Source organism: Oncorhynchus mykiss, chromosome 28 (assembly GCF_013265735.2).
Source record: "Oncorhynchus mykiss isolate Arlee chromosome 28, USDA_OmykA_1.1, whole genome shotgun sequence".
Classification (NCBI taxonomy): Eukaryota; Metazoa; Chordata; class Actinopteri; order Salmoniformes; family Salmonidae; genus Oncorhynchus; species Oncorhynchus mykiss.
The window spans coordinates 22,302,150-22,327,526 of NC_048592.1; the positions used below are offsets into that span (position 1 = coordinate 22,302,150).

The 25,377-nt window shown below is 40.9% G+C and overlaps 1 protein-coding gene across 10 annotated transcripts in view; it reads right to left on the reverse strand.

Moving 5' to 3' along the window:
* The window catches only part of astn1 (astrotactin 1), a 240,416-nt gene that overhangs the window by 15,484 nt on the left and 199,555 nt on the right, over positions 1-25,377 (reverse strand). For 9 of the 10 annotated variants that reach the window (XM_036965977.1, XM_036965976.1, XM_036965984.1 and 6 more), the window contains 3 exons: positions 14,827-15,095; positions 14,008-14,141; positions 13,551-13,702 (listed from right to left, as the gene is read on the reverse strand). In XM_036965977.1, coding sequence (XP_036821872.1) covers positions 13,551-13,702; positions 14,008-14,141; positions 14,827-15,095 — 555 coding nt within the window. The remainder of the gene's footprint in view (positions 1-13,550; positions 13,703-14,007; positions 14,142-14,826; positions 15,096-25,377) is intronic. The other variant, XM_036965979.1, reaches the window with a different exon arrangement.

Here is a 25,377-nt window from a genome sequence, read left to right on the forward strand (position 1 = left end):
TGTGGAATTTCATTCCTTCTTAAAAACTTCTTATGGCTGGGGGCAGTATTGAGTAGTTTGGATGAATAAGGTGCCCAGAGGTGCCCAGAGTAAACTGCCTGCTACTCAGTCCGAGAAGCTAAGATATGCATATTATTAGTATATTTGGATAGAAAACACTCTGAAGTTTCTAAAAATTATTTGAATGATGTCTGTGAGTATAACATATGGAAGGCAAAAACCTGAGAAAAAAATCTCAACCAGGAAGTGGGAAATCTGAGGTTTGTAGATTTTCAACTCATTGCCTATCGAAGATACAGTGGGATATTGGTCATATTGCACTTCCTAAGGCTTCCACTAGATGTCAACAGTCTTTAGAACCGTGTTTGATGCTTCTACTGTGAAGTGGGGGCGAATGAGAGGGCAATGAGTCAGAGGTCTGCCAGAGAGCCACGAGCTCTATTCCATTACATTTCTGAAGACAAAGGAATTCTCCAGTTGGAACACTATTGAAGATTTTTGTTAAAAACATCCTAAATATTGATTCTATACATCGTTCGACATGTTTCTACGGACTGTAACAGAACTTTTTGACTTTTCGTCTGCTCCTAGTGATCACGCGCCATGAATTTGGATTTGTGAACTGAATGCGCTAACAAAAGGAGGTATTTGGACATAAATTATGGACATTATTGAACAAAACAAACATTTATTGTGGAACTGGGATTCCTGGGATTCCTTGATGAAGATCATCAAAGGTAAGTGAATATTTATAATGCTTTTTCTGACTTCTGTTGACTACACAACATGACGGATATCTGTTTGGGTTGTTTTGGTCTCTGAGCGCCGTAAAGTTTTTTTGAAATCTGACACAGCGGTTGCATTAAGTAGAAGTGTATCTATAGTGGTGCATAATAGTTGTATATTTTATCAATGTTTATTATGAGTATTTCTGTAAATTGATGTGGCTCTCTGCAAAATCACCAGATGTTTTGGAACTACTGAACGTAACGCGCCAATGTAAACTGAGATTTTTTTTATATAAATATGAACTTTATCGAACAAAACTTACATGTATTGTGTAACATGAAGTTCTATGAGTGTCATCTGATGAAGATCATCAAAGGTTAGTGATTAATTTATCTCTTTCTGCTTTTTGTGACTCCTCTCTTTGGCTGGAAAAATGGCTGTGTTTTTCTGTGACTTGGCTCTGACCTAACATAATCGTTTGGTTTGCTTTCGCTGTAAAGCCTTTTTGAAAATCAGACACTGTGGTGGGATTAACAAGAAGTGTATCTTTAAAATGGTGTAAAATACATGTATGATTGAAGAATTTTAATTATGATATTTTTCTTGTTTTGAATTTGGCGCCCTGCACTTTCACTGGCTGTTGTCATATTAATCCCGTTAGCGGGATCTCAGCCCAAAGAAGTTAATGCATTTGAGCCAGATGAAACTGGCTCCCATGAGGACCGCCACAGGAAAGGAAGACCCAGAGTTACCTCTGCTGCAGAGGATAAGTTCATTAGTTACCAGCCTCAGAAATTGCAGCCCAAATAAATACTTCACAGAGGTCAGGTAATAAACACATCTCAACCACTGTTCAGTTGAGACTGCGTGAATCAGTCCTTCAAGGTCTAATTTCTGCAAAGAAACCACTACTAAAGGACAAGAAAAGACTTGCTTGGGCCAAGAAACACGAGCAATTGACATTAGACCGGTGGACATTTGTCCTTTGGTCTGGAGTCCAAAATGGAGATTTTTGGTTCCAACCGCTGTGTCTTTCTGAGACGCGGCGTGGGTGAACGGATCATCTCCACATGTGGATTTCCCACTGTAAAGCATGGAGGAGGAGGTGTGATGGTTCTTTGCTGGTGATTGATGTAGAATTCAAGGCACACTTAACCAGCATGGCTACCACAGCATTCTGCAATGATATGCCATCCCATCTGGTTTGGGCTTAGTGGGACTATCATTTGTTTTTCAATGGGACAATGATCCCAAAACACACCTCCAGGCTGTGTAAGGGCTATTTTACCAAGAAGGAGAGTAATGGAGTGCTAGCATAAGATGACCCGACCAAACTGAGATGGTTTGGGATAGTTTGGACCACAGAGTGAAGGAAAAGCAGCCACAAGTGCCCAGCATATGTGGGAACTCCTTCAAGACTGTTGGAAAAGTTTTCCAGGTGAAGCTGGTTGAGAGATTGCCAAGAGTGTGCAAAGCTGTCATCAAGGCAAAGGGTGGCTTTTTGAAGAATCTCAAATATAAAATACACTTTTTTGGTTACCACATGATTCCATATGTTTTATTTCATAGTTTTGATCTCTTCACTATTATTCTACAATGTAGAAAATAGCAAAAATAAATAAAAACCCTCTAAAACTTTTGACCAGTGGTGTACATTTACAAATATTTCTAAAAGCCTGTTTTTGCTTTGTGATTATGATTGATGAGGGGAAAAAAATCAAATTTAATACATTTTACAATAAGGCTGTAACTAACAAAATGTAGAAAAAGTTATGGGGTGTGAATACTTTCCAAATGCACTGTACCATGCTTGTTCTCATTAAGGAGTGGCAGGAAAGGTGTTTTTCCAGCTGGGTTGCATGTGTCAAAGGGCATTTGCTATGGGCCTATGCATTTCAGCTCACTGGGAAAGATATTCTCTGAGGTGGTCATCCTGTATGACCTCCCTGAATCCTGCTCAACCCGTATGGGTCACCAATTGGTAAAAACATTGGGTCAGGTAACAGTGAAAACATCACCGAAAAAAGACAGCTGTCACTGAGAAATATTTCACTTGCACAGAGACCTACAAAGAAGCGTGGATTTAAACACAGGAAGATGGAAATGAAAAGTGACATTGTGAAGGATTGTACCACTTAGCATATTAATTGCTAGAATTTGAATATCTGTCTAGCGTAAAGAAAGTACTGTTTAGAGCCCATTGGGAAGGGACGCTGGAAATACATTAAGTTGCACTTAAGTTGGCTCGCATATTCTTTAGGCAAGTCACTATTTAACTAGGAAAGTCAGTTAAGAACACATTTTTATTTTCAATGATGGCCTACAGGGGAACAGTGGGTTAACTACCTTGTTCAGGGGCAGAATGACAGGGATTCGATCCAGCAACCTTTCGGTTACTGGCCCAACGCTCTGACCACTAGACTACCTGCCTAGTGGTTAGAGGGTTGGATGCTGTTTTGTTCTAAGGAAACAAATGTAAAACGTTTCTATTCTTTTATGGGATTAAGAATACAGTAAGAGTTCATATTTGTTTAAATTTCCACTTCATGACAACATACTGTAGATAACCATCTGTCATATACTTTGAAATATAAAACCACTCTAAAACTACTTTTGATGCTTCCTCTGAAGGGTTGTCTCTCAAAAAGATACAAAAATTGACTAAAATAATCAAATATGGCTATGCGCAGACCTGATTGTTGACATTGTTGACAAATGGAGAACAAATATATATTTTGGCAATGTACTGCAGATATTTTATGTGAGCTGGATCTATTTGTTTAGTTAAAAATCTTTCTAGCTTAGGGTACTTCATTTAACTAAATGTACTAACCATACTACATATGATTTAAAACATAGTGTTTAGTAAAAATGTAGGCTGTGAGCAACACATATCAACATTCAAGGCTTATCCAAACTGACAAGAAGGTTGTTCCCTGCCATTTGTTCATTTTGGTACAGCCTGTCCCCTTATCTGATTTTCAGCTGTTGTCAAAGGTGGGTCTGAAAATAAATGTTTTGTCCTCGATAGATTGGTTCATTGTTTAGCAACAAAACTGACACACGTGCAACGATGTGGCAAAACAGACAGGGTTGGCTTAGATTGTTGACAACCTGTAAACTACATTTCGTCTCGAATGTTTATTGAAAATATAAATGCATTTGCACTATGAGCACTTGATTTGATTTGTTGTCTCTCAAATACATTGTTACAGTTGTTGGTTAGCTAGTTAGCGAATTTTGTCCCTATTAGCAGAGACATGACATCAGTCAAAACACCTCAAAACAAGACATGGTAACAAGAACAAGATAAAACGAGCTGAAACTAGCCACCTACGATTCCCCACATGGCAGCTTCTTGTCATTGTTGCTAGCTATCTGGTCATCCAGAATCACAACAACACATGGACTTCTGCCCTATTGAATCCCGTGCATCATTTTCGTGACATTGTCAGCTAACCTATCTACTGTATAGTGTGCAGCAAATTCACACTAGATGAAGAGAAGAATGCAATAGGACATTCTGGCATTTAAAGCATACTTGTATTTATTTATTTTTTTGACACACTAAAACGTTGTATTCTTGCACCCCCCAAAAAGCTGGCGGACATATTTGGCGGGTAGATGGCAAATGTGCCACCAATAAGTTTGACAACTATAAAATGTTTTGACAAAGACGCACAGTTGCCGAAAGCAGTAGGCCTATACAACATAAGGGAATGTTCACAAAGTAAGATGATGTATCAGTGTTTGCTTGCTAACTAGCTAAAATGAGCTTCTCACCATCAGTTGTTTAGATGAACAAATAAACTATTTTTGAACTCAGGAATGTATGTTATGTAGACAAGTTTTTAAATATTGAATTAGTGATCTTGTTAGCTAGCCAGCCAGTGAGAAATGAAGCAAAAAAACAAAACAAAAAAAATGCAGCTAGTTTGCTAGTCCACCAATGAACTGTGTGAAGGACCAGGGTTGTTCGATATTCAACCTGAAATAAACACTTTAAATCCTTCAGTTTTAAAATGGGAGTTGTTGGAAAAGACAACTGTTTTGAGTTGGTAGACGGCCAATACAGTCAACAGTCTCACACGGCCCCTTACAAAAAAAGATTGCAGTTTTGAAACAGCAGTAAAAGTGCAGTGACTGCAGTCGACTGGGGTATTTTGGACGCAGTAATTGCAGAAAAACTGCAGCATACTGCAGTTATACTGCACTCGAACTGCAGTTATATTGCGGTGTACTACAGTTATACTACACTCTGACCGCAATCTTTTTCGTATGGGGCATTACAAGCATTATAATACATATTCGCATGGCTATGTAATAATAATGTGATTGTCCATTTAGTTAAATGAAAAACACAAAGGTTCATATATTGCAGATTTTGGGATTTTTACCCATGAGGCCAAAGAGGACGCTTTTGGTCATTGACTGCAAGAAAGGATTAAAACATGCATGCTATCTTAATCGAATTACATAGGTCTGCCTACACACAACATGCAACTGTACAACATTGTGTGCAGCCCTTTTATGGACATCAGAATTGAAAAGCGCTATTGGCTTCCTGATATTTGACAGACAGCAAAAATAAATAGATATGGCTTTAGTCCTGACAGGTACTTTCTCATACCACTTGGATTGCTCATAATAGCTATCAGAAGTGATCTATTACTTCATATCAGGCTATTCACTGCTTAGCAATGCCAAGTTATGATCCTTCTAAAGTTATCCTTCAAAATAATGTTTTACATGCACCATCTCTTTATAAATCTAACATTCTGCCCAAAAAATGCTACACAACAAGACTCCCATAATCCTCTATTCATCATGGTCCAGAATCTGAGCTTAATCATATTTCTCGTTGTAAGAGAACTGGGATAGTGGGATCAACCAAAATCTTGTGGTGTTAACAAAATATTTCAGTGACATTCTTTAGGACCAGGGCAGTTGCATTTCTTTTTCACTCTCCGGGATCATCCCCTGCACATTACCCTCCATTGACATGATCCAGTGATTGAAATAACCACCACTGTTGCCATAGAGAGCAATAGTAATGGGCTATTTTTGTAGGCACTAACTCCGTTGGCCAAAGCCTATTGGGAAATGACTGTTTTTTGGGGAGGGTTTAGGGGTTTTGGATAAACAACGAAAATAAGGTCTGTGATAAACATCTTATACATTTTATTCTATGATATAATCTTTGTTAGCTAACGTTACTTTTTTGTGAATTTATATCAAAACATGCACATAAAGGCTTAATTCATAAAAGGTCATGTTAACCTCTTGAGTGTAGGGGGCAGGATTTTTTTGGCTAAAAAACATACCCATTTGAAACTGCCTATTTCTCAGGTCCAGAAACTAGAATATGCATATAATTGTCAGATTAGGATAGAAAACACTCTACAGTTTCCAAAACTATTGTCTGTGAGTATAACAGAACTGATATTGCAGGCGAAAACCTGAGGAAAATCAAACCAGGAAGTGCTGTTTTTCCTGAAAGCTATCTGTTCCATTGGATGCCTTGCCTCCATTTAAAAGGGATATCAAGTTTTTTAGGACTATAAGCTGTCGAGCTCTATTGCCAATGATCATGATTAATTAAGTTCACCATACTGGGAGTTATTGCTTGATTGATAATTTTCCATGCGTCTCACATGCTTCTCTTGTCTAGATGGTCCATATGGGGAATCCAGTCATATTAGCGACCCGATGTGAAGAACTCTCAGCCATCTTCAGCACCTGTCCGGTCCATTCACTTTTGGAGTGAATTATATTGGCTATAGGGACCAATTCTGCAAAACTGACTGCAAATCCTCAGAAGCTGAGTCAACCCATAATTCACTTAAAACTTTTTGGAACAGTGGTTTCTCTGAGCAATCAGATAATGCTAATGTAAACAACCACAGCTGAATGACAATCATTTTTACGTCCTCAATTTACTTTAGACAGATGGCAATTTGTCATTATTTAGCAAAGTGTGGCAAAAATAGCCATGCTAATGTTAGCTAGCTAAAATCTGGTGGTCTCCCCTCAATCTTAGCAAGCTAGTGAATGTTATACTGCATCTGATGTCAATCTGGCGACATCACAATGATGACAAAAGGTTTTCCTACTAATTATCTGAACGTTTGTCTTTAAAGATTCACTAGGCAGAAATTGCTCCGGCATTTCCTGGTTGCAAAAATTCTAATAGTTTGCCTAATTTCAGTTTTTGTGACGAAATAAACAAATATAGTGTAGAGAATCACTGTACCATCTAAACCGCTGTGAAATATATTTTCCATAACCAAAAATATAGTATTTTCAGCAGTTTGAAGCTGGAGTACAAAACCGAAAGTAAACCACACAAAAACTAAACTTAAGAACGGGAAGCATAGAAATAGTGCATATAGAACTGATCTATTGCTTCTTAGACCTGCTTTCAATGGCAATGACAGATCTATAACTCATATTTCTATGTGAATTTGGTCGGGTCGCCCAAAAAGTGACATATTTTGCAGCTTTAAAGGAATAGCTGCCTCAAACATCATGGTTCTGTACATTTGTGTCTATCTTTAAAAGTAGCCTAGTAGTTGGAAAGATACTATAAAGCACAAAGTACTGCAGGTGTGTATTACATATGCAGAGGGATACATGAGGGTATGGATAATCTAAAATAACTCAACTAAGTTCAAATCCATTGCGAGTGGCTAATGATCAGCATTGTGTTGTCTATGCTAAACTGTGTGGGAACATGCTCAAAATAATGAGCTAACGATGAGTCCACTGTGCTATCATTGTCCAAGGCCTCATTATCTTGTCAACTGGTCGAAATGTAAGAATCCTAAGCGGTATGAAATAATCCTCTCGCAATTTTATTTTGAATTGCTTTAACCAGAGGTTCACATGCAACCTGATCTAGTCACATGCGAGGCTTCTATACAAATCACCAAGTATTGTGTGATTTTCGATGAATTCAGAGGAAACCAAAGTGCATTTATCCCTCTCACATCAGCTGAGGCTGATATCATATTCCTTCCGTTGGCCCAGGTCTACCTTGACAATAGATTCTGACAAGCCCATGATATCTTGTAGAGAGACAGAGTCAGATAGTAGTATGTGGAGTGGTATTCCTGGAAAAATATTTTTTACTAACATATGTGATATGAGATATTTGCATAAGAAAGTTATAGATGGACCAGGACCATGCCAACCTGCCATATTTTGCATAAGAGAATACATGTGTAGTTGCTTTCATACCCATTCAACACATTTATTTATTCATCAAACAATGTATTATAATGGGAAAGAGCTACTGAGGAGTAGTGACTAATCCGAGTCTGACAAGGGAATTCCCGGGTTGCACCTATATCACTCGGTAGCATCATGCCATTTTTATGAACGTTCTCAAGTCGCTCTCTGCTATAGTAGTGCCCAAAAGGTGACTGATGGCCAGCCATTCTGAATGGGGGTTAAGGACTGTTTCATTAGTGGCCCGGAAATAAGATGACATTGCTGAAGTAAGAAAATATTTTGTAGGAAACAAATTTTGCCATTATTTTTATGCAGTCAAATTTACTTTAGACAGATGGCAATGTTGTCATTAGCTGGCAAAGTTAGTCCAAAATAGCTAGCAATCCTAACATTAGCCAGCTAAAATGAGAGAGAGTTTACTTTGGCACATTAGATATCACTAGTCTGGTCCTGGAGCATTTTAACAATGTTTCCCACGTGAATCCAACTGGATTCTGTACTAAAGTGTCACATTTAATCTCAAACTCAAGTCTCAATCGTCGCTACATGAACATAGACATTGATTCTGCTAAGGTGATCTGAACGTGTCACTGTCCGCAATTTTTTCATCAAAGAGAGAAAAAGAAATGAGTGATTTAAAGGGAAAGACGGGGAGTGAAAGAAAGACCTAGGGCCTGAACACACACAAACAGAGACTCTTTTGTTTAATAAACAGGTAAACAATTAAACCTGAAAATTCCCTAATCCATCACATAAGTTCCCCCATGTCCAAAACGCTGGGAATTTTACCAGTTCTATTAAAACAGCAACTGCTAGGTACCAGCAGACTTGGCAGCTCCGTAAAGACTCAACAAATAACATCTGGCTCTTGTTGTCTACTTTGATTAACAAAAGGCAAGAGATGGACAACAACAGTTTGTAGAGCATTGCTTCTTGGCACTTCCTGGCTAAAAATGATTAACAGACTTGATCTCCCACATGGAACGTATTGTCTTTTTCAGAGAAACAGAGGAAATAAAGCCCTAATTGAAGTAGGGGGGGGGGGGGGGGGGGGGGTGTCATTTTAAAAAGTGAAGTTGCTTGGGTAGAGGGAGGAAGAACATTTCAATCTGCGTAGACTTTCTCACAAAAAAGCCTTTGATAAGAACACGGCCTCTGCCATTTACGTCATAGAACCGCTTACCGCTTACAATTTATACTGTATTGCCTTCGATTATGGCCTTAGAGATGTGATAAATTGCCTGTTCTTGATATCCAGCAAAATATTTCAACATTGAACTGAAGCTGATAGAATTTGAACTTGCATGTGTTCCAAAGCTGAATCTGAAACTGCCAAACCCCAAATATGATGTGAAAAAGATTTAAAAAGGGCAATGACACTGTTGGAGCGCATAACACGAGTGTTAGATGAAACCCAGTTGATATCTGATTAAAGACAATGTATAACATAGCCTAATGCATAATGTTTTAGGGTCTGACTTTACATAAAAGTGAATATGGCCTAGAGGAGACAGAGGGGGCAAACACCTTATACAATCTGCTCAAATTGGTTGATCTGTTTTTGGTCCCGGATTGTGAACTGAATATGTATTGGTCTTCTCATCTGTCTTAAGAGTACCTTACTAATGTCATACAGTAGATCATAAATAAGAATCACATTATCACCACTCAATATTAAACATCTGTTTATGACAAACCTTTCAGAGTTCTTTGAACAGTTAGGAATAATTGTATTTCCTCTGGCTCAAACAATTCCCGCCATGCATAGAGCCTCACCACACTTGCATTAATTCTGTTTCTGAGTGGCTTCAACAGCAGTCTAAAGCAGTCTGAACCATTTACCACATGGTAGCATGGCGGGACTGACATCTGTGTGTTTTGCTCATGACTTTTGTTTGCATACAGCACATGGAGGTTTTGATGGTGCGATCCAACTCCCCGCTCTGTTGTGAGGACGCCCTTGTCTCTTGCCTCTTCTAATATCCCTTCTGGACCACAGACTTTCAACTTCATTTGTAAAGTAAATATTTGTCTGGGAATAGAGTGCGGTGTTGCCACTTGTCAGAGCTCGGCCTGAAAGTGGTTATGAGCTTAAAGGTTGTTTTTGTGGCATTGCTATGTTTGACATCTCTCACCTCATCAATGTTAGTTGTATGTTGTGATTGTCATTTCGCTGTAAATCTCCAAAGAAGTAGATCATCATGACTAAACTCAAATAAACTAAATCAAAGCTTTTACTCTTTATCTGTTCTGGAACCACAACATAGGATGCAATAGTAAGAGTAGAGTTTCATTGAACCAAAAAGCAGACACACGTCATTTTCACAAGTTAAACATATAGATTATAGGTCAAATCAAATTGTATTTGTCACATGCGCCGAATACAACTGGTGTAGACTTTACTGTGAACTGCTTTCTTATGAGCCCTTCCCAATGATGTAGTTTAAAAATAATAATAAGAAAAGTCAAATAGTAACAAGAGGAATAAAATACAATATACAAAAATGTAGCTATATACGGGGAGTACCAGTACCAAATCAATCTGCAGGGGTACAAGGTATTTGTAGTAGATATGTACATAAAGGCAGGGTAAAGTGACTAGACATCGGGATAGATAATAATACGAGTAAAATAGAGAACAGAGTAGCAGCAGCAAATGATGAGTGTGAAAGTGTGTATGTAGTGTATGTGTGTGGGTTTTATGTGGGAGTGTCAATGTGGTCTTTGTGAGTGTGTATAAATAGTGTGTATATTTAGTCTAGTGAGTGTGCGTAGGGTCCGTGCAAGATAGAGTCAGAGCAGATAGTTTGGGTACCATTATTTTACTATTTAGCAGTCTTATGCCTTTGGGGTAATGCTGTCTCGGAGCCTGTTGGTCTGAGAGCCGGTAACGTAGCAGAGTAAACAGTCTATAGCTTGGGTGGCTGGAGTCTTTGGCAATATTTTGGGCCTTCCTCTAACACCGCCTGAAATAAAGGTCCTGGATGGCAGGGATAACACTGTGTACTGCAATAAAGACCTTAGCCCCTTGACTTCTCATGAACTCTGTCGGAGTCTTGCCCTGCCCAGGTGAGGGGCCAGTGTCTACGCTACTCACAGCTGGACTTTTGCTCTCTGGGTATGTGTGGGTCTATGAGGCCACCTAGATCCCGTGCCAGCTTCTGTAATATACCTACCCTAGCACTTGACCTTGCCCAACAGCTGAGGTGAGCTCCACGGCCGACAAAGCGCTCATGGAAACATTCCTTGGGTATGAAACCTTGTCTTCCACCACGGGCATGCATCCCTTTCAGGGGTTCTCTTGTCCTGCTGGGGAGGAAGTTTGGCACTCCGCCCCATGCAGCACATGGGTGCGCGTAATCTGTTTACGGATTGGATGTCATGTCCCACTGACCCCTGAGTAAACCCTGTCGTTATTGGGTGATCAAAGCAGTGACATCAGCCTGGCTGGGCCGGCTGTTTGTTTTCACATGGAGTCTGGCCCAGTTGTGATGACTGAAAGCAGACTTCCGATTTAGTCAGCTTCAACATCTGGGAGAGGGGTATGATGTCAAGTTGTGTGCCTGAATCCCATTATGTGTGAGATTAGCACACAACCAGCCCCTGTCAAGAAGGCCAGACTACAGTCATTAGCTATGATATATTATATGTATCTAGCTATAATATAGGGTAATGTAATCCGAGGCTATGGGGGAGTGAAAGTGACCACTGCACAGTACAGCATGAGGAACACCCCGTTGTTTTGTGTAAATGAAGTAAAGGGTTGTCCGGGTTCTCTTTTGAAAAATGGAAGAATTTGAGTCTCTACAAAAAGAGGGGTGAGATTCTGTAGTCATCTCTTTTTACATTCCATGGAATCTGTTCAGATCTTTCCAGTAAACACGGCAAAGAAGCTGTTTTGAGTTTCATTCAAATCCAGGCCTAACAGAGATGAAGGGCTTAAGTCCACAGAAAGACAAAAAAACTGCTTTCCCTTCCAGTAAGTCTTAGCCCTTACAATAGCACCTCCTCATCGATCACTTTTTCACAATCCCACATTTGGACTTGATATAACATTGTTCTTTTGATTTTTTTGTGGCCACAACATGTTTGAAGTTGGGGTTTGGGATGGGCAGTATAGCCTGGAGAGAAGGGAAGCCATAAACAACTTCTAAACAAGCTGGACAGATGGGAAAAAAGAAAGGAAATATCCCCTTTGGACATGGATGAATGATTCCAAAGCCTGAGGGCCATATAGCCAATCAAACAAGAGGATCTGTGTAAAGACACATTACGTGAAACGTCAATAACTTTCGTTGAAATATGTCACTGTGGCGTTGCATCAACTGGATAACTTGGGATATGCAGCAGGTGCAAAACTAATCAGATAATTCATCAAAAATCTAACACAGACAAATGTTTCAATCGATAGAAAGAAAACATTTCCATCTGCACATCTTGATGGATTTGTTCTGTTTTGGCTGGTGGCTCCATGCAATCAATGTCACTTTTAATTAATACTAAATGAAACCTGTTAGCATCAAGACAAGCTAGATGATACCATATTGATGCCAGAATATATTATGGACTTATATTCAAGTCCAATATTTTATTATACAAATAAAACTATAGAGACAGTGAACAACATAAGGGTTTTTCGTCTAACAAAATGCATATGTTAGAAGTGTAGCTATAGGATTCGATCATATTACATTATGAACAATTCCACATAAGGGATTTTCGCCTAACAAAACACACATGTTAAAATTGTAGCTATAGATTTCGATCATATTACGTTATGAACAATTCCATAGTACACAGTATGGCCTTGAGCATTAGGCAACAGTATGTGTATCACATTAGATGCCGGGATAAAACAAGTCTGGATCTGTGAGATAAAATGAAGAGCATTTCCAGAGAGAAGAGGCCCAGAGAGGATCCCTGGAGTTCTAGTACGTTCATCTGAAGGTTATTCACCACATTCTTTTTTTGGGGGGGGGGGGGGGGGGGGGGGTTAATCTGACAGGAGACTGAATGCTTAAATCAGAACCACTCCTCCCGACAACGTTCCTTCCAGATATCTTTCCCCTTCTCCTAGGTGGTCCCAGATCTGTACTGTCTTGCATAGCTCCATTCCACCACCAATGTTTGACATTTAAGGTGTGTGCTTTGAAGCAATCAATCAATCCACCAATCATTCCATAAGGATTTAAAAACACTAAAAACTAAAAGTTGTAGTTTTGAGTGATTTGTACCTCATAGGTCATTTTCAGTATGTCAGACTCATCAGTTTCATTGGTCAATAATTTTTCTCATCATACATTTGTCAGAAAAGCAACCTATTTCAAGCTTAAAAACGTTCAGGTGCTCTAAGTGAATGCAGGCCACACTACTATTACCATTGACCACCATCTTGTGGTTACATGCAAAACTACAACAGGAAAAATCTAAATCATTCTAAGCATCTAGAATTTGCTGTGGTAACATGTAGTTTGAAGTTGCCTTTCCTTGCCACTACATTAAGTAACCATACAGAGCTGTTTGTGTATTTAAACATGGGCATAATGTATGAAATTAACATAAATACCATAATTCCTCAAGGGATGTACCTGTCTCCACTTTGGAGTGGTCTGTCCTCTCTGTCACCTTCTCCTGGCTGATGAGGTAATCAACAATCCGCACCCCAATTAGTGGCTCAGTGTGATTCCATTCCATGATGACCAATGAACTGCTAGGCTCATAGGAGTGGGACAACCTAAGCCTGGTAGAGAAATAAAGATAGTGACACCTAACTCCACAAATCATGACAAGACAAGCTCATCTTTAGATATTTTTTTTTCTACTGTGTTATTGACTTGTTAATTGTTTACTCCATGTGTAACTCTGTGTTGTCTGTTCACACTGCTATGCTTTATCTTGGCCAGGTCGCAGTTGTAAATGAGAACTTGTTCTCAACTAGCCTACCTGGTTAAATAAAGGTGAAATAAAAATATATAAAAAAATCAATACATACAATCTTATTTGTGTTTATCAAGTTGTGTAAACTGATTGTTTTGAGTGACTAACCTAGGCTGGGGGAGAGGTGCACATGTTGGCAGGCCGTCCATCCCGAATGCGTTCGAGTCGCAACGGCACCAGTCATCGATGACGTCACCTTTCCCAGAACACCAGAGCATGCTCATCATGGCCTCCTGCAGTGCCTGCAAAGAGAGAGAGCAAACACTGTCAGTATCACACACAACCTGAGCCTTGGCATCAATATCATCTGCCCCTCTAGGGGGTCATGCAGTCTTCCTCTAGTTCAGCCATTCTCAACTGGTGGATTGGAGGTTTTGAATGTGTCAGTAATTCTTTAATACAAATGAAATGACTAAAACCAGGTAGAAAGTGATGAAATCATTTAGTATCTTAAAAACATTTCTTTAATCACAGTAGATCAATATAGAGCTATTAGCAGTTTGGCATACTGATGTAGGCTTATGTCTGGTATACACTACATGATTTCCCAACATTTTCAAGTCAGAGATCAGCACATTTTGCGACCGCCATTGCCAAACAACTAGCTTATGTGTTTTGCTGTGGTATACTTCCAAAACGAGGGGTTCTCTCACTGCATGATTCAATGTATAAATTGACATCAAATTATTGGTGGTGAATGTTCCTCTATGCTCTGAATAAAATAATTGGAAAAGCACATCTTCGGTTGTTTGTTGCAGGTGCATGGGAATCATTTTATGATATCTTCAAAGACAAAACAATGTGTACACTGCTTTTGGCAGTATCACTTTAGTTTATTAACGATTTTAGGAATCCACTCTGATCATGAAGATTTGACTATGTCTGCAAAAATCTGTGAAAAAGAGAGTAAACCAAGGTTTTCAGTGCCTGGTAGGTCTCGTTGTTGGAGACCAGCTCGTAGAGCGGGGTGGCCTTAGTCATCTGGAGCAGTACAGGCTCAGCTGGACGCCCAGGCCCAGGGCTCATATGGCAGAGGTGGCAGGAGTACGGGCACTGGCCTTGGCTGCTGCAGTCCATGCGCACCCCCACCGCCATGCGCTTGGCACCGGAGTCCAGCAGGCTGGCGATGTACGCTGGGTAGGTCAGGGTCCGGGGCTCCTTGTCGCGCTCCTCTGACTCTTCTGATGGGGAATTCCCTGAAAAGGGCATAGTTATAGTTACTGTGGGCTTTGGATATTAGGATTTATTGACATAACTGAATAACACATATTGTTACAAACAACATTTGAAATCTTGTCAGCATTTACAAAATAGAGAAGTTATAGGTGGAATTTTTCAATACAAATGTGAGTTATCATCACGATTCATGTTGGGATATATATCGGATATATCCACACATTGCATTTCCCTCAAAACTGGCACTGCATTCCATTCTATTTATTATGCTGTCCTCTCAAATGCACTTTGGGCAATGCTGGCCTGCTGGCATCTTCAAAGACAACTCTGAAGAGCAAGTTGCGTTATTAAATGCAAAGCTTTGCCACTTTTTCTCTTAAAAAGCATTCAAATTACCATTCCTTCATACTGCTGAGTCGTGTGCATACACAGGCAATTTAAAAGCTCAACAGGCAACTGAGGAATAGCCAGTAGCGGAGAGCTGGCTTTGATGAAATGAGACATGGCTTTATGAGCCAACCGGGTGAAGGGGAGAAATACACACACAAAGTCACCCTTAACTCTCCCACATAATGTAGTCCATATCGTAGAATGGGATCGAGATATAAAACTAAATCAGAATACACACCTCACTTTGTTTGTATATCAATAGTAGATGTAGCGTAGAGTAGATGACCATCACTCAAACAAGAGGACACATCACTGCACTCAGTTCAAGCTTTCAGGGCCAAGTGAGTTCTAACGTGCTTCAACATCGTTCAACTTCTATAATCATTAGATACGATCAGAAAGATGGGGTTTGCCCACTGTTATTCATAGATCACATTGCCCTTAAAGTGTGACACACATGACAATGGTGGGCTTTCCATGGGCGTTTGGTCCGGGCCTGGGTGCAGTTTGAGTGATTAAGCTCAGCTATGTATGTACTTTATTGGCCGCTGATCAACTAGCAGGGCATGTCAGTCGTCATCAATTCGTGACAAGCTGGACCTCTGGTGGCTCTGTCCCAAATGTCACCCTATTCCCTATTTAGTGCAGTACTTACGTGCGCTATAAGGAATATGATTCCATTTGGGATGACCATGGTCAGGCCTGAGGGGGTACGGTGGCCCTCTGTGGGTCGTGACAGTGCTTGATTAATCAAAGAGAGAGGGTCTGTGCCTGGAGCCATAGCATGCACTCTGTCCATGTCAAACACAGCTGCTGAGAGACTCAGGTCACGTCTGACCGTTTTCACGAGACATGCAGGATGTTAATGGTGGCCGTTTTATAAGGACAACTTGAGTTAGGAGATTGGCGTTGACTTTTAGGCTTTGGAATGAAATAGTGGATCAATGCTTAAGAAAATCGACTCAGAGAATCACTCTAGAAACATAAATGATGTTGGAGAACCAAAATACATTAATACACAACAATACATGTATTTTAAACACTCTCTCTTACGTGCACACACACACACACACTTACATATGTCATGCACGCATGCACACATACACCATTTTGCTTTGACATGCTGCTCTACCTCATCTCCCAGACAGTTATGTGGCAAACATAATGAATATCAAGATAAGGCTGCAAAGACAAATCACTTTCAAGGAAAGGAGAAAACATCCCATTAAATTCCATACATTCCATACAGGGTCTCGGGATGAGAAAGCAGAGGAAAAACCTGTCATCTGCAGCCCACCTTGAGCATCTCTCTAGGAAAATGAGAAACTTTTAATCTAAATTATGTTGGGTGCTTCCCGTTTCTGACAGTCAGATAGGTACCAATTACAAGATGTTGGGAAGGTGAGGATACGAAGATTCTTTGGCACAGTATAGACCAGACAGAATGTGTCATCACTCGGGAACAGTTGGTGTTCAGGACTGTTTTGCTAGCACAGACTGGAATATGTTCTAGGATTCTTCCGATGGCATTGAGGAGTACACCACATCAGTCACTGGCTTCAACAATAACTGCATCGATGACGTCGTCCACACAATGACTGTGCGTACATACCCCAACCAGAAGCCATGGATTACACGCAACATCCGCACTGAGCTAAAGGGTAGAGCTGCCACTTTCAAGTAGCGGGACTCTAAACCGGAAGCTTATAAGAAATCCCGCTATGCCCTCCGAAGAACCATCAAACAGGCAAAGCCTCAATACAGGACTAAGATCGAATCGTACTACACCGCTCTGACGCTCGTCGGATGTGGGAGGATTTGGGCAGCCGCTAGCTGCTCAGTGACACAAGCCTACCAGACGAGCTAAATTACTTATATGCTTGTTTTGAGTCAAGTAACACTGAAAGAAGCATGAGAGCATCAGCTGTTCCAGATGACTGTGTGATCACACTCTCTATAGCTGATGTGAGTAAGACCTTTAAACAGGTCAACATTCACAAGTCCGCAGGGCCAGACGGATTACCAGGAAGTGTACTCCGAGCATACGCTGACCAACTGGCAAGTGTCTTCATTTTCAAAATCTCCCTGTCGGAGTCTGTAATACCAACATGTTTCAAGCAGACCACCATAGTCCCTGTGCCCAAGCACACTAAGGTAACCTGCCTAAATGACTACCGACACGTAGCTCTCACGTCTGTAGCCATGAAGTGCTTTGAAAGGCTGGTTATGGCTCACATCAACCCCATTATCCCAGAAACCCGAGACCCACTCAATTTGCATACCGCCCCAACAGATCAGCAGATGATGTAATCTCTATTGCACTCCACACTGCCCTTTCACACCTGGACAAAAGGAACACCTATGTGAGAATGCTATTCATTGACTACAGCTCAGGTTTCAACATCATAGCTGAACCATGGGGCTCCTGAGTGGCGCAGGGGTCTAAGACACTGCATCTCAGTGCTAGAGGTGTCACTACAGACACCCTGGTTCAAATCCAAGCTGTATCACAACCGGCTGTGTTTGACAGCCCCATAGGGCGGAGCACAATTGGCCCAGCGTCACCTGGGTTTGACCGGTGTAGGCCGTCAACTGACTTGCCTAATTGAATAAAGGCTAATTTTTTGATTTATTAAATAGTGCCTTCAAAGCTCATCACTAAGCTAAGGACCCTGGGACTAAATGCCTCCCCCTGCAACTGGATCCTGGACTTCCTGACGGGCTGCCCCCAGGTGGTAAGGGTAGGTAACAACAAATCTGCCATGCTGATCCTCAACATGGGGACTCCTCAGGGGTGTGTGCTCCCTGTTCACTCATGACAGCATGTCCAGGCATGACTCCAACACCATCAGTAAGTTTGCTGATGAGACAGCCTATAGGGAGGTGCCAGAACAACAACCTCTCCCTCAATGTGATCAAGACAAAGGAGATGATTGGACTACAGGAAAAGGACACCCGAGCATGCCCCATTCTCATTGACAGGGCTGTAGTAGAGCAGGTTGAGATTTCCTTGGTGTCCACATCACCAACAAACTGCATGGTCCAAGCACACCAAGACAGTCAGGAAGAGGCCACGACAAAACCTATTCCCCCTCAGGAGACTGAAAAGATTTGGCATTGTTCCTCAGATCCTCAAACAGCTGCACCATCACTGGCAAGTGCTCGGCCTCCGACCACAAGGCACTACAGACGGTAGTGCATACGGCCCAGTACAGACTGTTCTCTCTGATACTGCACGGCAAGCGGCCTAGGTCCAAGAGGCTTCTAAACAGCTTCTACCCCCAAGACCCCTGAACATGAAATCAAATGGCTACCTAGACTATTTGCATTGCCCCCCTCTTCTTTTACACAGCTGCTACTCTCTGTTTATTATCCATGCAGAGTCACTTTAATAACTCTACCTACAGTACATGTACATATTGCCTCAAATACCTCGACTAACCAGTGCCCCCGTGCATTGACTCTGTACCGGTGCCCCCTGTATAATTATTTGTTACTTTTATTTCTTTTTTTTAAGGTATTTTTCTTAAAGCTGCATTGTTGGTAAAGTAAGCATTTCACTGTGTTCGGCGCATGTGACAACGACAATGTGATTCGATTTGATTTAATTTGTTCAGGGGATACAATACTTTTCCTCCCACATAGAGAAATACTCTCAGATCAACACTAGGTGATGCTATAGTCAGTGTTTCTAGCAGCATTGCAGGATTTAAAAAAATATGACTGATCATATCACTGCAGATTCTTTTGTTCACCATTCTAAGGGAGGAAATAATAGGGGAATCTTTTACATTTTGTGGAGAATAGATGCTAATAAAAACATTGTTATTATGATTTCCAGCTGACTTACGCATTACAGAATTAAAATAGACAGTAAAGCTACAAAGGCAACACAGAGCACTGGGTGGGAAAATCATATCAAAGAGAGTTTAAAAGTATCATATTGATACTGTTTGAAAAAGATCACTAAAATTTGACTACATGCAGTGAGCCATGCGGTGCCCCCAGAAAGCAATACTTCTACACAGTGCAACCCGACCAGGAACAGAATACATTGGAGCTCTTAAACAAATCTCTGTGACGGGCAAATCTTCCCAGGCAGACACTGCTTGTCCTTGATAATTTACAGTGGCACACTTTGCTACACCTATTTTTTTTTATTTTAACCTTTATTTAGCTAGGCAAGTCAGTTAAGAACAAATTCTTTATTTCTTTTATTTCTTTAATATTTTCAATGACGGCCTAGGAACAGTGGGTTAACTGCCTTGTTCAGGGGCAGAATGACATATTTTTACCTTGACAGCTCGGGGATTTGATCTAGCAACCTTTCAGTTACTGGCCCAACGCAGTTACTGGCCCAAGGCTACCTGCCGCCCCATACGCAGCTAAGCAAAATGCAATAAAGCAGATACCTACTCTGAGTGGCAATTCACTGTGATATTCAACCTGATTGCTAAGACAGTGATTGTGAGTACCTTTTTCCCCACCAGTCAATACCCACCTACCAAGCAGGTGTGGAAGGGTAGAAGCTCTCAATTGGACTACTGTACATAGGCCTAAACCATATGGATGGCCTGACATCTGGGCTAGTAAAACAGAATGGGGTATTTACATACTAATTCCTTCAGTCTCTCCAGCCTACTTGGCCAGTGAACCTTTCAAGCTTTCTGAAGTTTGATTTATCTCTGCACTTTAGCAGGCTGGGCTGGCAATGTGCTTAACTAACAGCCTTCTCTGGCCCTTAATAGAAGCTGTAGCCACGGCTCTTTGCAGCGCAGGTGAAAGTGCCTGCGTTTATTTACCGTTGATTGGGCCTGCCCACGGACACACCACATTAAAGTGACATCTTGTTCATGGACTTTGAAGGGGACTAACGCGTCTGTCGGTCCTCAAATCCCACCAACACCTCCCTAGACTTTGGCCTGTTAGGTTGGCCTGAGTTTGCAACGGTCTGAATTGAAGGCAATTTACTGAGGATTCGCCTCCAGGTGAGACATCACAGCTGTACAAAGAATACGTGCACAGTGGGAGGAATTTTTAGATATATTTTATATAGGAAATTATATAATTGTATTATATAATTCTCAATAACAGGCAATGATATAGTATTTTCCTATTGCAGAGCTTTGCTAGGAAATATTTATTCAGCCATCATGTCTCTATAACCCATTACAAACAAAGGCCTGAAACTTCATAAAACCATTGTTAGAGATGAGAGAAACAGCAGTGTACGAGCCACCTCAGAAGGTAAATGGATTATCCATACCGATATTAGTCTATTTGAGTGCCAAGATATTCAGATCCAGAATATTAACAACTCCCACCATGGAACTGAACTTGATTTATGTTGCCATTCCTGACATTTCATTGGGTTTATTTTGCCCAGCTTGTGTTCTACAGGTTCACTGGGGAGAAAATATGGCAAGCAGTAGGAAACATAAGATCATAAAAGTCAAGGATGCAGTGGGGTTTTTATACAGATAAGATCAATTTGACTGGCTCTGACTGACTGTAATATAATATTGTATGTTATGGGCTTGTCTGACTTAAATCTATACCAGAGGCATCCATTTCATAGCAAGCTGAGAGAGAATCAAGCCGAGGCAGCCCCATAGCAACAGCGATACAGTATAATCAAATGTTTGCAACTCGGTGTTAGTGTCCCTGGGAGCTGCTGCGGATCTCAACAGTGGAGTTTCATTTTTTTCCTCACCAGCAAGGTGCAGTCGTAGGCCTTATCAGTCCACATGAGGCTGGCAGCTGGCATTCTTTTCATGGACAGATTACACGGCAACACTACATTCACCCCACAGTATCATTTACACTTTTGGCGGGCGCAGCGACCTTCATGGGTGCTGGCTTGCTGCAGCCATCCAAAAGTTTTAGCTACCTCCACTAATTAACTGAAAGAACACATTGTAAGAGGCAAAAACAACAACAAAAAAAGCAATTCAATGGAATTCCAAACTGTGCTTCCTCCCGGAAAACAACCAAATAGAGATGCCTATAAAAGCAATATACTGAGGTAGTACAACAACAGATCAACGTAAAGATAGGTTGCATTAGAGCTGGGTGATATTGATAAAAATACATATTGCGATAAATTGCCTGAATTGCTGCAATAACGGTAAATAGAGCGATTCGTTTAACAATGTGCACCACATGTTTTATTGTATCATCCTTTAAACTACTACTACTAGTTTGATGGTTGTAGGCATCAATTGTCCCATTAAGAATCACCCTTATTAGCAAAGTTATTTCCTTTCCAAACTTCACATTTCTTTAGTATAGACTTCTTATCGCAATGAACGATATCAGAAAACCATTCCCCAAATAGCAGAGAAAAAATTCTCTCCTGCTTAGACAGAGAGAAATATGCATAGCTCTGGGAGGAATCTGCTCATGTTGAGGAAATGTCTAGATCACTTTTCATTAGAGGTTGTTGGTTCATGGGTCATTAAAACATTAGGTTTTCAGAGGCTGACATTGATGTGCTGGAGTATTTATTTTGAATCACTCTCATAATTTATTGTGGCATCTAAGTGACGGGAAAAAGCTTCACGGAAAAACCGAGACTTAACATTAACATGAATTATCTTCCTTAAATAATGGCTGCAGTAAACTCCAGTCTGTACAAATTCATCATACTTGACTAAGGGGTTAGCCTATCCTTTGTTCTGCATAAGACATAAAGTAAGACAAATGAATTATAGGCGTAGAGATTCGATTTCGAGAGGCAGTATATTTGCTGATCGTCCAGAAGCACACAGTTGTCTCCCTGATGGTCTTGTCTGTTACTCAGAGGAGGAAGCCATCGCCATCCTCTTTGGGTGAAAAGATTAATTATAAAAAGGAACTCACAAGGGTCCCACCTGTCTGACCTCCAAAATGAGTAATATGGGCCAAGCGATGACTGCTACATCAGGTCCCTATCTCAAGCCCCTATTCTGTCAAGCACACTCCGAGGTCACCCTGTGTTGACATCGCAACCGCCCTGCACAGCTCATCCTCAATCTTCACCAAAGCTTAACACAAACACCCACCACCACCCCATCCCAGTCAACCATGTTCTCTACTCCCCTATCTCTCCTGCCTTGGTGGTTTTCAGTAAAGTGTTGTTATGCGATAGCTAGCCAGCCGAGATATCTCTCTCTCTCTTTAGCTTCTATGTACAGCAGACAGTGTACCTGGTGTAAGCTCTGTCAGGTTACATATAAGTCTTAGGTCACATTCCTAAGTGTTTCAGCCTGGCCACAGAGACAGAGAGCAGCCAAGGCGATCTGTAGAATCATCTCGTTGTGGAGGATGAATCAATTTCAGGCAGGAAATATCAGTAATCAAACTGATAAAATAGGTTCCCTGTAATTACCATCTGACTTCTGAGCAGCTAGTTAAGCCAAGAGGGAGCACCTGGAAAAAAGTCAATTAATATATATCAGCAGCAAACTGATAGAATCCAAAATTAGAGAGAGAGAGAGCGAGAAAAAAAGAGAGAGTGAGAGAGAGAGAGAGAGAGAGAGAGAGAGAGAAAGAAAGAGAGAGCTCTCACCCGCCCCACATCTGTCTTCCCCCTGAACCTGACCAATCTAAACAAGTGGGTATATCTTACAGATGGTTGAGGTTCCACTTCAGCGCTGTTTTGGTGCCAGGACATGACAAACGAGCTGTAAAGGCTCATTTTAATTGCTATTACAGAGCTTCATTCACACATGCGTTTGTAACATTGGAGAAGAATGTACTCTAGACCTGTGCCTTTGCTTGAGGATTGAACACGGGTCCATATGATTAAAGCAATGCCTCATTCAGTATTTTAGTTATGTAGAATGCTTTTCTAACAGCTTTAAATGGCCACAGGACATGTCACTCTAACACCTGATAACAGTATCAAATCGTAAGGAAGATGTGGCCTCAATTTCCTTTGTGCAAACATTTCTGATGTGATTGTGCACATAGAGGCATGGCTTACGGGACATTCCCAGTGTAAATGTAAAAATGCTTACATTGCAGAGGCAATAGGCTGTCTTAGCCACTTTACATTGAACAGACAAATCAATAGATACAGCGACTGTTTACCTCTTGTCAATTGCCCCACATGATTCAGTCTGTATCAGCAGAAAAACGAAGAAATGACACATTGGTGTCATAGCTAATTTCCTAAATTTTGGACAATGATGTAGTGTATCCTGAGTTCAGCCCTGAGATCAGCTGAGTGTTCATTAGAGAGTCATATTGAGTGAGATTAAGTTAAGTTGCCAACTTTATTTTTCCAATCGTGCATCGGTCAGGGTGCAGACAGGCACTCCCAAATTAAAACCTATCCAATGTCATTACGGCCGTGTAGAAAACTATGATAAATTATTACTTGTCAGTACAGATCACAAACAAGGATGCACTACTCCTACTCTGAGATGTGACAGAGTTGAGTTGCAAGGGCAATCAGGGCTAATGTTTTCTCAGTCACGAGTCGTGACTCACAACTATGTGAAGAGTATTTATTTGCCAGTAGCGCAAAAGATACATTGTGTTGACAACTCAACCCAGCTGTGTTCTTTCAAGGGCTGCCAGCAAAAAGCTTAATCGATATCATTACAGAGCACTTGGAGATGGTTCAAGGTTCCTGAGACTCATTTGATCTGTTTTACCATTACATTTTCCAACACGGCAGGTGGAACATTTTCCCAGAGCTTCTAGCAGCCAAACCTCCATTAACACAAAAAGGTCTATAGTATGGCAGGTATTTGTTAATTCTTTTTGAGTGTGTAGTGAACGTTGAACCACAGAGATTCTAGTGATGTACCTGCTCACATTCTGCTTGAAATCCACTGGCCTTGGAGGAGGTAGCTACAGTATCTCAGAAACATCTCCAGACTCTGGTTATTCCATCTTTGCCCTCCGCTGGCCTGCCGTCCATTTAGAGGGGCTGCTATATGATGCTGCTCTATGGAGCAGACATATTAGAATATTGGTCACTGATCCCTGTGACACTAGCTCATAACAATGTCCATCTTCCTGAATCCTGTCTTTCTTTCATGCAACTTTCAATCACTCTGGTCCTGGAGAGAATCCATATATCACAGTGTTCTGTCAAAACTTTTCACTTTAGAGAGACAGAGGTGATGCTTCAAGTTGCAGTCATCACAGAGCCATTTAAATGATAGTATGTTTTACTTCAACGCCGTGATAATTCTCTCATTAATCCGGCCAATCACACAGGAGTTTGTTAAAGGCCCAGTGCAGTCAAAAAAACGTGTTTCCTGTGTTTTATATATACTTCCACACCAGGAGGTTGGAATAATACTGTGAAATCTTAAACATTTTTATAATGTCATTTTAGTGTAAGAGGTGTTTGAAAAGACCGCCTGCAATTTCAGCATGTTTTGGTGGGATAGAGTTTTGGCCTGCCTGGTGTAAATTACACTGAACAAAAATATAAACTCAACATGCAACAATTTCAAAGATTTTACTGAGTTACAGTTCATATAAGGAAATCAGTCAATTTAAATAAATTCATTGGGCCCTAATCTATGGATTTCACATGACTGAGAATACAGATATGCCCTCTGTTGGTCACAGATACCTTAAAAAAAAGCTAGGGGTTTGGATCAGAAAACCAGTCAGTATCTGGTGTGACCACCATTTGCTTCATGCTGTTCGACACATCTCCTTCGCATTGAGCTGATCAGGCCATTGATTGTAGCATGTGGAATGTTGTCCCGCTCCTCTTCAATGCCTGTGCAAAGTGGCTGGATATTGGCAGAAACTGGAACATGCTGTCGTATAAACGTAAATCCAGAGCATTCTAAACATGCTCAATGGGTGACATGTCTGGTGAGTATGCAGGCCATGGAAGAACTGTACCATTTTTAGGAATTGTGTACAGATCCTTGTGACATGGGGCTGTGCATTATCATA